This window comes from Mauremys reevesii, linkage group 8 (genome assembly GCF_016161935.1).
Source record: "Mauremys reevesii isolate NIE-2019 linkage group 8, ASM1616193v1, whole genome shotgun sequence".
Classification (NCBI taxonomy): Eukaryota; Metazoa; Chordata; order Testudines; family Geoemydidae; genus Mauremys; species Mauremys reevesii.
In genome coordinates this window covers 71,835,791-71,850,575 of record NC_052630.1, presented here as the reverse complement: position 1 = coordinate 71,850,575, position 14,785 = coordinate 71,835,791, and the positions used below count along the sequence as shown (strand labels likewise).

Here is a 14,785-nt window from a genome sequence, read left to right as displayed (position 1 = left end):
AACTCCAATGCTGCCTTCTACACCATTCCAGGTGTCAAAAACTCCAAGTACAGAAATCTTCAGCTTTACCTTAACATCTTCTCTAAAATAGTACATCTCCAATGCATTGAAGATATAAAAATGTTGGAGTAGCATAAAACTTAATTTAATATCAAATTATGTAAATAAATGATATTGTAGTAACATTCATTTTCATATTTAGTTAAATAACTCAGTTTTTGCATTTATCTAAAACTGCTAAAAAATCTTCAATCTACCTTACCCGATTGCCACAGCGTTGAGGTCAGACTTGCTGCAAAGTACATAGGGCCTTTATATTGCTCAATTCTGGTTGATGATCAACCAGTTAATTTTCAACACCAGTAGTCTTGTATTACCTCTTACTCCAGAAGTTTTTCTACTTAATTTATTCCAGTAAATAGCACAAACAGTACAAATGGGCTTTTACAAAAATGGATGCAGCCAGATACTACATGCTGTAAATAATCTTAGGCTATGGCTACACTTGCAAATTTGCAGCGCTGCAGCAGGGTGTGAAAACACACCCTCTGCAGCGCTGCAAATTGCGGCGCTACAAAGCGCCAGTGTAGTCAAAGCCCCAGCGCTGTCCGTTATTCCCCACAGGGAGCTGGAGTACGGACAGCGCTGGGAGAGTTTTCTCCCAGCGCTGGGGCTTTGACTACACTTAGCGCTTCAAAGCGCTGCCGCGGGAGCGCTGCCGCGGCAGCGCTTTGAAGCGCTAATGTAGCCATAGCCTTAGTGCCCAGAGAACAGAAATGCAGTTAATCTCCATCTGTGGCTGAATGGTTACAAATCTTGTCAAATTTTTGTTGTTTCCTTAAGTACCCACATTTTATAGCCACTTTACATATTTACCTGGAAAAAATCCATCTAAACTCTGAGACACCATATCTATATTAGACAGAATTATATTAATAATACAGCTGTGCAGATCTGGGTAAGAATAACTAGCCACACCATCACCGGTTCATTCACCTGCACGTCCACCAGTGTAATATATGCCAGCAATGCCCCTCTGCTATGTACATCGGCCAAACTGGATAGTCTCTAAGGAAAAGGATAAATGGACACAAATCAGACATTAGGAATGGCAATGTACAAAAACCTGTAGGAGAACACTTCAACCTCCCTGGCCACACAATAGCAGATTTTAAGGTGGCCATCCTACAGCAAAAAAACTTTAGGACCAGACTTCAAAGAGAAACTGCTGAGCTCCAGTTCATCTGCAAATTTAACACCATCAGCTCAGGACTAAACAAAGACTGTGAATGGCTTGCCAATTACAGAACCAGTTTCTCCTCCCTTGGTTTTCACACCTCAGCTGCTGGAACAGGGCCTCATCCTCCCTGATTGATCTAACCTCGTTATCTCTAGCTTGCTTCTTGCTTGCTTATATATACACCTGCCCCTGGAAATTTCCACTGCTTGCATCCGAAGAAGTGGGTATTCACCCACGAAAGCTCATGCTGCAAAACGTCTGTTAGTCTATAAGGTGCCACAGGATTCTTTGCTGCTTCTAGTTTTATAAAATATATTTTGACACAGAACTGCAGTCATTTTAAAATAGCTTTAATTTCAGGTGCAAATTTTCAAAGGTACTTGCATATTTTCTACATGTTCAGCTTTACATACGACGCCTGATACTTGCAAGTCAAGATTTATATATCACCTGTGTGAGCATATGCACCTCTCCACCTTGTGCATGCATTGGGCATTGCATATATCAAGCACAGAAACTTAAAAATGTGAACCAGAATGACTTGTCTTGAATTTTACTCTTTGTTTATTCTACTTGTATGCTCATGGACTTCCCTTTTTTTATCTTTTTTAAAAGTATTATGATTTTGGTTCAATATACAAATAGCAAATGCTGTAATTGGTACGTTTTCCATGGAATGTAAAGTTGATGTGTCTTCAGTATGAATCTATTTGTATGGTAAGCATTCATAACTAATAACTAGGAGGAGTAGAAAAAAATGAGGTACCGGTAACTATAATGTACTTAATTCCAGTGACTGTTCTGGATTTCCTTGTTAACACGAAGCATTTTGCTAGTTCTCCTAAAACAGGCCTATTCATCTCTCTTGCCTTCTGTACTAGGTGCTGCTTAGCTCAGATCTGATAAATACAGTGCTTAAAGTGATGGTAGTAGCCAGAGGCCTATATACTTTATGATTCCTGATGTTGATTCAGCTTCATTGGTGTAATCAGTATTAGCTTCAGTGAATTTTCATACTTTAGACAGGGCATTTAGGCTTTGCCACTTGCTGATGTATTTGCAGAATTGGGTCTTTGTTCTTTTCATCTTACTGATATGATGTAATTGAAGTTACACCTGTAGTTTCAGCATTGGCCTTTCTCGAGGCTACATTGTTTGACAGACAGATGAATTTTCAATACAGGGATTAGGTTCATCAACACTGATTATAACCGGAGTTACTGTAAATGTAGTTAGTAACTATTGTACTGTGAAACATGTTAAACATGTGCATAAGTGTTGGCAGGTTTAGGGCCTCTCAACATTTCAAATGTTTCTAAAGTAGAAATTTGAGGGACTATCTTAGTGACTACTATTTGGTCTCTAATTGGTAAATTAGAAGATAATATGTAGAAATGTACATGTACAATGGGAGAACCTGCATTAATAGTTATTGTAAAGATGTCTGGGACATTTTTCATTACCCAGAGCAAATATAAGGAATATTTAATTTTAATACAATAATCAGCATATTGTTTCTGACATCACTGCAATGTTTGTTGTCGGATCTATATTCTTCTTATCTATAATCATGTATTATGAAAAGCATTTAAAGCTTTTATATCCCTTTTTATTAACATTGTCAAATTAGATTTATTTCAGTAGATCTTTGAATGTGCAAGGAACCGTTCTATTCATGACTGCCATGTTACTATACTAAACCTTATTATGTGGAATATTTACTTTCCATAATCTCTTAAGTATCAAAGTCCTATTTAAACATGTTTATTCCACCCTTGACTGGAATGAAGTCTTGCATAGTAATAATAAAAACTGAGTGAGAATCAAGAGCATTATTATTGCAGGTGTTTCTTATGTAATAAGGATTATTCTTCCTAAAACTTTGGTAGTATCACCATGCGTTATTTTACTACATACAGCCCCCTGGAAATGAATTCATTCTTTACACCACTGTTTTCTGATTAGGGAATTGGATAGACAAACTCTCTCTTAATTCCCTTCAGTGACTATGTTCCCTGGATACCCTTTAAAAATGCTAATTCACAGAGAAACTGTCTGGTTTTGGTTTTAACTTTTAATTTTTTTTCCTTTTTATTCTGTTTCAGGAAACTGAAAGTCAAGCAATGTCTACCAATTTAAAATACCTTTCCTTGGGGATCTTGGTCTTTCAGACCACTAGTTTAGTTTTGACTATGCGATATTCTCGGACATTGAAAGAGGAAGGACCTCGTTACTTATCCTCTACTGCAGTAGTTGTTGCTGAATTTTTGAAGATTATGGCCTGCATTTTATTGGTCTACAAAGACAGCAGTATGTTTAAGATTTTAATCTAGAAGTAGCTTTCCTATATTTTATCAATTGTTGTATTTCGGTGACAACTGCAAAAACAGGTGCTCGAATGCTGTGATGATAAGGAGCTATGCGAATGCCAAGATAGAGAGAACAAAAGATTGTTCTTCCCACATCAAAATATGTGAAAAGAAGATCTAAAACCATTTCTATGAGAAAGTTAACCTACAAGCAGGGAAGACTTCAGTTTTGTACTTCATACCTAAGCACGCAATATAATCTTTTGTAAATTTTGTATAAATATATACCCAAAAGATTCCACTTGACAGGTCATGGATGTAGGGCAAGAACTGTTGTCCTGGTAACAGGCCTGCACCTTCTGTTCACCCAGAAAGCATCTCTAGAGACGAATGAGTAGGAGTAGGAGAAAGGGAAGGCACAAAGCTCTAGATGTGCTTGAAGCATAAGTGACAAGTGCATGAGCCACAGTGAGGTCATTGCAAGCATGAAAGGAGAGAAGCTGTTTCAGTATTATAGAAAGAAGCACAATATCTAAGATCAAAATAACTTGCTGTATTTTCAAACTCACTTTAGTTCTCACATTGTATGTTTTATATAGCACAATCATTTTCCTCTTTCCAGAATCTCAATATCTTGTCCTTAGTTTTCAACCCTCAAACAGAAATCTTCCCATTTGGTTCAAGTGACACATCCATAAACACACAAGCGGTTTTCATAAGCTTGGTATAAATTTAAAGAAAAGATTGAGCTGCAAAATGAAGCGATGTTGAAGTTTCAAGTGGAAAGATTTCTACTTAATTGCTTTTTTCTTTTTTTTTTAGGAAGCCTTATTAAATTCTTAGTCACAGAAAGTGTAATCAGCATAGGATTTGTGAACATTATTTTGGATAATTGTTTCAGCTTTAGTATTTTGGGCTAATGCAGACACTTTGTATGATAGCAAAGTATCAGGAGTTGCATACCTTATAGAATCAATGTAAAAACCTGAGAAAGATCATACAGCATTTTGAGTTTTCTGAAGACAAAAGTTGTCATAAAAAGTGTGTAGCAATCTCTAAAAAAACGGTTACAATTTGTAGCCCTCCCGTTTTCCCTCTCTCTCTCTTTTTTTTTTTTAATCTTTATCTCTTTTATTGTTTCTTTGAGTAGAGTGTAATTTACGGGCTCTGAACAGAGTGCTACATGATGAAATCCTTAACAAGCCTATGGAAACACTTAAACTTGCTATTCCATCAGGGATTTATACTCTCCAGAATAACTTGCTGTATGTAGCACTGTCAAATCTAGATGCAGCCACTTATCAGGTATTGTGTTTTTAGATTTTTCCATGATTGTACAGACAAAAAACGGGTTGTATAGTTATAACTTTATTTTCTCTTTTCAGGTCACATATCAATTAAAAATTCTTACTACAGCATTATTTTCTGTGTCCATGCTAAGTAAGAAATTAGGTGTATACCAATGGTTATCATTAGTGATTTTGATGACGGGAGTTGCATTTGTACAGGTAAATATAGTATGTGTCTAAGTTATTTGGGATTTCTTTTATTCTTTTTATTAAGGAACAGAAGTATTTGAATGTAGGTAATTATATTGTGCCCCCTGGAACTAATTGAGTCAAATACAAAGTTTCCAAAATTTCCAGGGTAGGATAGGAGAGTTTGCGGAGATGGATTAAATTTTTTTTGTCTGCTCTGAAGTTTGTGTTACTTTTTATTTTTTTAACCTCTTACAGTTCTTAAGAAACTTTTCAATATGTCTTTGCCTACAGCCTTGCATCATTTTTATAAAATAATAAACATCATACACACAAACACTATATATAATATCTTATGAATGGCAGGAGGATAGGTATCTTGGGTGAAATCCTGGCCCTGTAGAAGCTAATGAGAGTTTTGCTGTTAATTTCAGTGAGCACAGAATTTTATACTTTATTCAACAAGATACAAAGGAAAAAATTTTAACGGTAGATTTGGTGAAATTTTCAAAAATATGTGATAACAGAATACAAGACTTTACAATCGTGCAATAAACCTCTCTGCATTTATCAGCAGTACAGACCCTTGATAGAAAACAAACGTGCATTCTATAAACATTACAAATTATTTCATAAAATTAAGTTTTATCATTTTTTTTAAAATGTACACACATTGTTTTGTTTTTACACTTAGTGGCCCTCAGATTCTCAAGCAACAACTACTAAAGAGTTGTCAGCAGGATCTCAATTTGTTGGTCTTATAGCAGTCCTTATAGCCTGCTTTTCAAGTGGATTTGCTGGGGTTTATTTTGAGAAAATTTTAAAAGAAACCAAACAGTCTGTCTGGATCAGAAACATCCAACTTGGTAAGTCCAGTTTTGGCCATTTAAAAAGGAGATACTGCGTTCAGATGAACAGTGAACAAAATTCAGATATACAGTAAAATAAGTATAATCATATTTTATCATGCTGTGGATAATCAAATTATTACATAAACATTTAGTAAGTTTGATATCTATTTTTCTAACAGGAACACCAGGAGTTGCATCCTGCTCTAAACTCACTTATTGTATTTAACTTGCTAATTCAACATTTGTAAGTTTGTTTACTTTGATTTAAAATGGAGACTAATTGGTTCTAGAGAACAACTGGAATATAACCAGTTGAATTTGGACTGTGGAGCATTTGAAATAAGGGTATCCTAAGTGACTTATTTGAAAGATGGTGTGATTGTCTTATAAAGTAACTAAGTAATATGTGTCCAATAATATGAATCCAACACGTTTCATAAACACTGAATTGATTTAAAAAATATGGACACTATCTAACAAGGTTTTTATAGAATTTAGACATACAGTAGAACAAAATAAATGTTTAAAGCTATATTTGTGTAAGAATTTAAAAATAAACATAACCCCTATATCTCTGACTATAGGAATTATAGATTGACATTTTTAAAGACACAGTGAACTCCTTCATTACCTGCATTTGTTCACATGTGTGAACTATGATCCTAGTTCTTCACTATCCTCATCTACTGCATGCTCTATCTCTCTCACACCACCCATCTCAAAAGTGGTTCTGAATCCCCTGGAAACTGGCTTTTGAAGATGACAGGGACAATCTATTCTGAACTGGCTTTGAAACCAGTTTCTTCACGTGGGTGGAAAACAGCAATACCTCCCATTGTTCCCCTGCCTCTTAACAGGTCGTGGAAGGAGACACCCTTCTTCTAGTAGGCAGAGGATGGACATATAATCTCCATCTATTGCAACTGTGGTCTAAGTATTTACATTTAAGTAAATGCCTCCGTCAGGATTTGAACTCTTTTATTTTTCCTATGAGCTCTCCTTGTTGCAATGAAGTGAACTAAAAATATTCATAATTTCTCTAGAATATAGAGAAGAGTGTTATAAGATTTGAATACCCTTTGAAAAGGTATTTTAATTTAGGGAACTGCATATATTCTTACTCTTTCAAAACAGAGGGAAAATTAATGCACCTGTTTACTTATGGTTACTTACTGATGTATATATTTGAACAGTCATCTTAATTTATTTTCTGGTTCCTTTCCTCCTGCTTAACAGGAAAACAGGATTCACTATACTTCTAACTGTCTACACACACACACGTCAGGTCTGAATACATGAGTTATGCTTACTGTCTCTTAGGGTCCCACAGATTTGAACTCACCCGTGGCATAGAATTTGGGTGGAGGGTGAGAAACTTGCACTGAATCTTGGGTTTTTAGATGTGGACCACAATCATAATCCAAGTACTTCGTAGGGGAACCCATGTTTATTTGAACCAGGCCAAGTCTAAAATTTAACTAAAACTCTGGAGTCATCTTCACTGTAAGGAACTAACAGCAGAACACACATTTGAAATGATTGCAAAGTAAATATTCATAACTATGTTGAAAAGTGATGATTCTTTGATAAATTGTTCTTCAGATTTTCTTCTACAGTGCAGAAAGGAATCTACAAAAACAGTTTGATGTTGTCCCTGGTCCGTCCCCCAACTATGTTCCATTACTTGGTATACAAGAACAGTTACATTCTCAAAACAGGGTTTTAAAGTGCCTGTATGGGGTAATGATACATTGAGCTATGAGTTTAAATTTGAGGTTTATAATAGTGAAAGGCATGTCAGCTTTTTCAGAAAAATATTTAACATTTTCAGTTATTTTAACTTAAGCTGATGGAATAATTTGAATAATGTCTGTTTCATTATGTTAAATGTTTAGAAAGTTTTTAAGTTTTCTATTCAGAAATTAAAGGAATATTAGTCACAATTTCCTTTTTAAATATTTTTCTAAAAATTGTATAATACATGATCATGATCTAATAGATTTTTTTCTCCATCATTTATTTCTGTAGTAGAAGTAATGCTCTAACACTTCCAACTCCAATACAAACACAACATTCAGGAGAAATTCTGTAACAACACACGAGTTTATGAAATAGAACTTTTTAAAAAATATAAGGAAACAAATTTTAAGCTTCTTAAAGGATTTTTTTATTTTGAAAATTATTTTCAGTTTATAATGAACCTTTGAGTATCTTTTTTAACTCTGGTGTATGGATATAATTTTTATCTGCCTATATGTAAAGCAATGTAGGCCAAGAATACATCGGTCTTATAACTGAAATGATCAAAATCTTATAAGAGGAAAAATTATTTAAAAAAAAAAAAAAAGTTCCTGTCAGATCCACTGGTTGATTTAAACATGGTTGTTATATTGCAAACCAAAGCCTGATATTGAAACTTGATTTACATGGGCAGACTCCAGTAGTCATGCAGATCCAGTTATAGGAATGGGGACCCTCCCCCCCACCCTTTTTGTTTGTTTGTTTCAAGCTTTCAAGTCTGTCTTTTATCTTTTAGGATTTTTTGGTAGCATATTTGGATTGATGGGTGTGTACATATATGATGGAGAACTCCTGTCAAAGAATGGATTTTTTCAAGGATATAACAAACTTACCTGGATAGTTGTAGTTCTACAGGTAACGTATCTAAACCCACATGCCTACATAAAAGACACTTGGAATCTATTCCCCCATAAATGCTTGGGGAAATTACACTGGTAGTTCCCATTAATGTTAATAGGAATTTTGCAAGGAAATGTCCCTTGCATCAGTGGCAAAATAGACCTCTAAATAGAGAAATTGCAAATTATTATCAATCCAAGCATTGAGTTATTAAACATTCTGCACAATAAAATTCTGTAACAATATTGATTTTTAAAAGCAACAAAGAATCCTGTGGCACCTTATAGACTAACAGACGTTCTGCAGCATGAGCTTTCGTGGGTGAATACCCACTTGTTCAGATGCAAGTGGTGGCACTTGCATCTGAAGAAGTGGATATTCACCCACGAAAGCTCATGCTGCAGAACGTCTGTTAGTCTATAAGGTGCCACAGGATTCTTTGTTGCTTTTACAGATCCAGACTAACACGGCTACCCCTCTGAATATTGATTTTGTAATATTAAAAACAGATTAATAAAGAAAATAAAACCTACCAGCAATTATACAAACCACCCTAATAAGCAACTTTATGAGCCAAAAATGTACACTCACTCACTAGTAATGTCCTCTTGATAGTATAATCGGTGATCATTATTCTACAGAAAGAGTTCTGTTGCCAATGGCTTTCATGGCGGGTGCAAGGATGTTTCGTGCCCTAGGTGAAACTTCCACCTTGCGCCCCTCCCCACCCCCCGAGCTCCCTGGCAGCCCTCTGCCCTAATCCCCCTTCCCCCCCCCCCGAGGCGCCCACCCCACGGCAGCTCCCCCCCCTCCCCCGGCCTGTGGAGCACGAGCATGCTGTCGCCGTTCCACTTCTCCCACCTCCCAGGCTTGTGGCGCCAATCATCTGGCGCTGCAAGCCTGGGAGGGAGAGAAGCAGAGTGGGGTGGCTCAGGGGAGGAGGTGGAGCAGAGGTGAGCGGGGCGGGGAGCGGTTCCCCTGCATGCTGCGCGCCCCCCCCCTTACTTGCTGCAGGTGGTCCTCCCTGCACCCCCCTGCCCCAGGTCCCTCCGCCTAAATGCCGGCGATGACTGGGGCGGCCAAAGATCCGGCCGCCGTGGTCGCCGCCAAAGGATCTGAAATGCCGCCCTCCAAATGCTAGCACCCTAGGCGACTGCCTAGGTCGCCTAATGGGTTGCACCGGCCCTGATTACTTTCATCCACCATATCTACAACAGCATAAAATATACCTAGTGCCTTTATACATAGCTAAAAACTTTTTAAGAAATGTGTGCAAAGATATTGAAATAGATGTTACCACTGAAATAATCATTTACATTGAGTTTCAGGTAACAGCACCTTTAATTCCTGTCTGTGGTCTTCTGAAGGAATGCCCTCTCAGGTCTCAGGCCTTTAGCCTTCAGCTCTCCTCTGATCAGGGGCCTGCATCCCCACTATCTTCTGACCAGGATTTTAGGCTGCAGCTGCCTGTAGTTGCATTGTGATTCTCTGCAAGCGTGTCTGGCCAGTGTCTAGCTCTTTCTCTCTGCTTTCTTGACAAGGACAATGTTCTTATCAGTGGTTAGTGTTCTTATTAGTGGTTACAAGTTACCACACAGCTCTTTCAAAGCAGAGCTCATTCAGTCTAGGATAAAAAATGTTAAGAGAACATTTATAAAATGAAAACAGAATCTCAGGCTGTGGCTACACTTGCATTTCAAAGCGCTGCCGCGGCAGCGCTTTGAAGCGCTAAGTGTAGTCAAAGCGCCAGCGCTGGGAGAAAACTCTCCCAGCGCTGTCCGTACTCCACATCCCTGTGGGGAATAACGGACAGCGCTGGGAGCTGCTCAGCGCTGGGGCTTTGACTACACTGGCGCTTTGTAGCGCCACAATTTGCAGCGCTGCAGAGGGTGTGTTTTCACACCCTGCTGCAGCGCTGCAAATTTGTAAGTGTAGCCAAGCCCTCAGGCACTTGGCCGTAGCTCCCCATCAGTCCTGTGGAGACCCTGACAAGACTCCAGTCTTTAACTGCAACCCTTCCACATGGTTGGGTCCTCCCTTGTAGAAAAGGTCATGTCCTTTTGCCGAATCAAAAAGAAAACCTTTTAGTCTGTTTACACTCAGCCTTTATACCTCAAAGGACTTTGTCTCCAAGCCTCCCAAAAACAGGTAAAACCAGTCATTGTCCCTTCCTCTTCAGGCAGCCCAAGCCTCAAGGGGCTGGGACTCTGCATAGCCAGCTTTGGGATTTTACAGTAATTGCCCCCTAGTAATTCCAGAATCCAAAGGAAGCCTCCCCCCTCACCCTGTGAGTTAGGAACATACGAATACATATAGCATGTATTGATACAAAGGTCTATAAATATTCCACTGGCTCATATCTTGCTCATCCCATTATAATGGTCTTTGAAATTTTCATGTTTTCAGGGCCTGGCTCAAACACACTGATTAACATTTCATAACTTTAAATACAATAGTCTGAAGATAAGCCTGTGTTTGCCATATCTGTCGTTTTAAAAAATATCTAAAATATGTGCTAATCTTAAATGTGTTTCAAACTTTTTGCAGGCACTGGGGGGCCTTGTGATTGCTGCTGTTATAAAATATGCAGACAATATTTTGAAAGGATTTGCAACATCTTTGTCAATTATATTGTCAACATTGATCTCCTATTTCTGGCTGCAAGATTTTGTCCCAACCAGGTGAGAGTTATTGTCCATGCATACATGAATATAAAAGTTGCTGAAAAATTAGATACTTAATGAGTATTGGTATATATAGAAGAATGGTTGAAATTATTTTTGAAGGGATTAGATGGATTCCTGAGCTAAAATACAGAGTTAAGGATTCTGAACTTTATTTAATAACATGATAGTTCATTACATTTTGCTTAAGTATTGTAGTATAGGTGACAATGTTATGTTTTCTCTGAGAGCTCTCCAACCAGAGCTCAGGAAGTGATGTAGAAATGAACTTCCTGCTGCTGTTTTTCTCAAAGCACTCTGCCCTGATCTTTTCCCCTTCCCAACCCACATGGTTTTTAGCTTGCTCTTTTCCTTCCTCTCTCTTCCCTGTTTGCCACCCCCCTGTTATTTCAGCTTCCCCAAACCTTTGTTCAACCATGTGGTTTCTCGCTGCCTGTCCTCCCCCCCCCCCACCCCTTTTTAGTTTGTCCTCTCTTTATCATATCTTTATCTGGTTCCACTTTTTTTTGTTTGTTTTTTATCTTTAGCTGGTTCTACCCCACCAAGTCCTCAGTTTTTTGCCTTATCCCTCCAAAATTTCTGTCCTTTCCCCATTCCCAATTTTACACTTCACTGTTTTTGACTTCACTGTTGATAGGTTCAGGCTTCTTCGTTTCTTTCCATCTCTCTCTATTCTCATAGTTTAAGAATAATAGATAAGTAAGTTGCCAGTTCATTACAAATTGAAGGAACATATTCCCCCCCCCCCCACTAGAAATAACATAGAGAATGAATGTTATTTCTTCTGACCAGATAATATAAATACAATTGTACTGACTGAAAAGGGTTACTTTTTTTCCCCCCTATTCCATTCAGTGTCTTTTTCTTTGGAGCCATTCTTGTGATAGCAGCTACATTCCTATATGGTTATGATCCAAAACCTGCAGGCAATCCTATCAAGGCATAGCAGATTTCGTTATCAGCCTGTTTCTCAAGACTGTGCATTAGGGACCTCAACAAGAATTCCTTATGAAAGATTTCATCATGCACTGGAAGGAACGGATCACTACACTGAATCTGAGCAAGAACATGTTAATGGTTTTGGAGAACCAAAGGGTTAAAGACAGAAAATAATGTATGTAAAGCTGATTGGAAAAAAAAAAAGGCGGGGGGGGGGGAAGCCTAGTGCAAGTTGCTTATAAAAACTTGAAAGGAACAAAATGTTTCCAAGTAACTACAATTAGGAATGTTTACAGCTTGAACGTGAGGTTATATTAGATGATTTTACTGTTTTGATTGCTGCAGAAATATATCCTATGCACTCTTTGCAAGAGCACATGACAATATTTGTCAGACTGTATCTGTTTTTGCAAATTGATTATATTTAATGTTAGTAAATGTGTTTTTAACTGTTTGTCTATAGAGATCAAATTGAATATAATGGTTTTGATTAGGGGGTCCTTATTAAAGCTGTGAAGACTGTGATTGAAAGACATTTTCACACATATCCAAGATTTTTATATTTATGGAAGGCTGATTTTAATAAACAGAAATCTGAATTCTGTTGCTTAATTATATAAAGTTTTTATAAGGTCAAGGTTCTGACCTAAATCTGTAAAAGAGAAATTCAGAGTTGGGGCTAGACATTCCACACTTAACTAAGGTGGTCACTAGTATTATAAGCCATCTAATAACTCCACATGAACACACACCATAGATTCCAGCAACTACCTGGCACAATGGCATTGGTGTTAAAGATGGAGTGCTTGCTTGGATAACATTCATTCCTTTATCCATATTGATATAAATCAACTTCTTAGTATTACCTTAAAGTAGTTTTATGGTTTGTTTCCTTTGGAGATTTTTTTTTTTAAATTGTGTGTTTTTTTGTTTTTTGGAAACCTTAACAAATAAATGTTTTAAATTATTGTTATCTTTTACAGCTTGTTTTGGATCCATTATGATATATAATGTATATACCGTAATGTACCATATTACAAAGGTTTTTTTAAATGGGTGATAACTCATAAGAACTCCTCCAAGGCTGTTTCAGTACATTTTTATATAATGGCTTGCTTAGAGATTTTTTTGTTTCCGGTGTCACTGAACCAATAGACTAAATGAGTCTTCTGGATCTATTCAGTCTAGTGTTAGACTTACATAATTAGGAAACATGCTGATTTATAGTAAACAAGAAAATCATGGGGAACAGTTAATGTGTAATAGATAAATAAAAACATATATTTATCCTTTTTTTACCTAAAAATACCAAAAGCAATTAGACCATGTTATGGACAAATCTCTTGCTAAATTATTTACATATACCTATTTGTTCCACTCATATTGTTCCCTCTTCTCCCCCGCCCCCCAACCTTCCCCAAAGGCTTAAAAATAAATTGTTTTCATAAGATCTTTTATGACAAGTATTAATGTGGAGTAACTCCTCATCTAAGTATTACACTTGTGAAAGTATAAATTTTTAATAGAAATGTTGACAGTCCCTTACCTGTAGCATCACAGATAGTGAAAATCCAAGTATTTAATGTCACACATGTACGGGTCAGCAGAAATTAAAATTGTTATGACAGAAGAGTTTTAAAAAATGTTTACCAAAGCATTGCAACCAGTTTTCCAAAATGTTTTAGTGATGGACTAATAGAGAATTCCACAGAAAATGCTGTAAAATGCCATGGATTTTAAAGTAAACTATTATAACGGAGAGGGCAAAAATCATTCTTATTTTCAGCAGGTAAGAATAATGCTTTTTTTTCTAGGTAACTATATGGATTTGACTTTAATCGAACTTTTGTGTTTACTACTAGGGAAATAGAATAGAGGACTCCCAAAATGAATGCAAGTGGTTGAACTAGAGATACTATTGGCTCTAAGATCTATGGATAATTGTTATGCTCTGTGATCTCCAGATCAAGGAATATCATACCTTCAAGACCGATCTTATAGGTTATCATAAAGTGATTTACAAACTGGATCACTTCACTCACCACTGAAATGCGCTGCTGAGGTAAAGTGTGGTAACTAGCAGTGCACAGCAATACTTACATAGCAGTTTAGGACAGGAAGTGAAGGATGCTTCATCTTCTTGAAACTGCATAAGGAATTTATGTAGTTGGAATACAGTTCCCTGAATTGAAACTTGGCCAGGACAATAATATCCTCAATTTCATGATATTTATAGCAATGGTAATTAGCAGGTGACTTCTATTGACTAATCCATTGAGAAACTTCTTTCAATTTGAAGAAAAGCAAAGGAAGGTGTATTGGGGGAGGAACTAGAGTCAAAAGGCACTGCGTTGTCAGACCCTAGATAGTGATTGGCAGGGTCTGTTGTAAGAAATCCAGTCTTGCTCTTTCACCCAGGGCTGGACCAATATCACAACAAGCATCAGTTTAAAGGGAGGAACAGACACATATGACACTGTGAATAAAATGGGTCACCTCCAGGCTTTGGAAAACATCTCTCTGCTGCATTAAGGGGCATATCCTGTTCCTGAGATACATGGAACCAATGTGGCTGCTGTGGAAAGGAATAGGACAGGATTTGAAGTGGTTACACAGGTTGTCTGCATCTCATGGGTGAAGCAAT

At 37.2% G+C, this 14,785-nt stretch overlaps 1 protein-coding gene across 3 annotated transcripts in view; it reads left to right on the top strand.

The window, feature by feature from the left end:
* SLC35A3 (solute carrier family 35 member A3) overlaps positions 1 to 12,740 on the top strand; it is a 34,110-nt gene extending 21,370 nt beyond the window's left edge. For all 3 annotated transcript variants that reach the window (XM_039486082.1, XM_039486081.1, XM_039486080.1), the window contains 7 exons: positions 3,346 to 3,550; positions 4,700 to 4,854; positions 4,935 to 5,057; positions 5,722 to 5,893; positions 8,415 to 8,533; positions 11,066 to 11,199; positions 12,058 to 12,740. In XM_039486082.1, the coding sequence (XP_039342016.1) occupies positions 3,364 to 3,550; positions 4,700 to 4,854; positions 4,935 to 5,057; positions 5,722 to 5,893; positions 8,415 to 8,533; positions 11,066 to 11,199; positions 12,058 to 12,148 (981 nt within the window). In that variant the 5' untranslated portion in view covers positions 3,346 to 3,363 and the 3' untranslated portion in view covers positions 12,149 to 12,740. The remainder of the gene's footprint in view (positions 1 to 3,345; positions 3,551 to 4,699; positions 4,855 to 4,934; positions 5,058 to 5,721; positions 5,894 to 8,414; positions 8,534 to 11,065; positions 11,200 to 12,057) is intronic.
* The last annotated feature ends 2,045 nt before the right edge of the window (positions 12,741 to 14,785 follow it).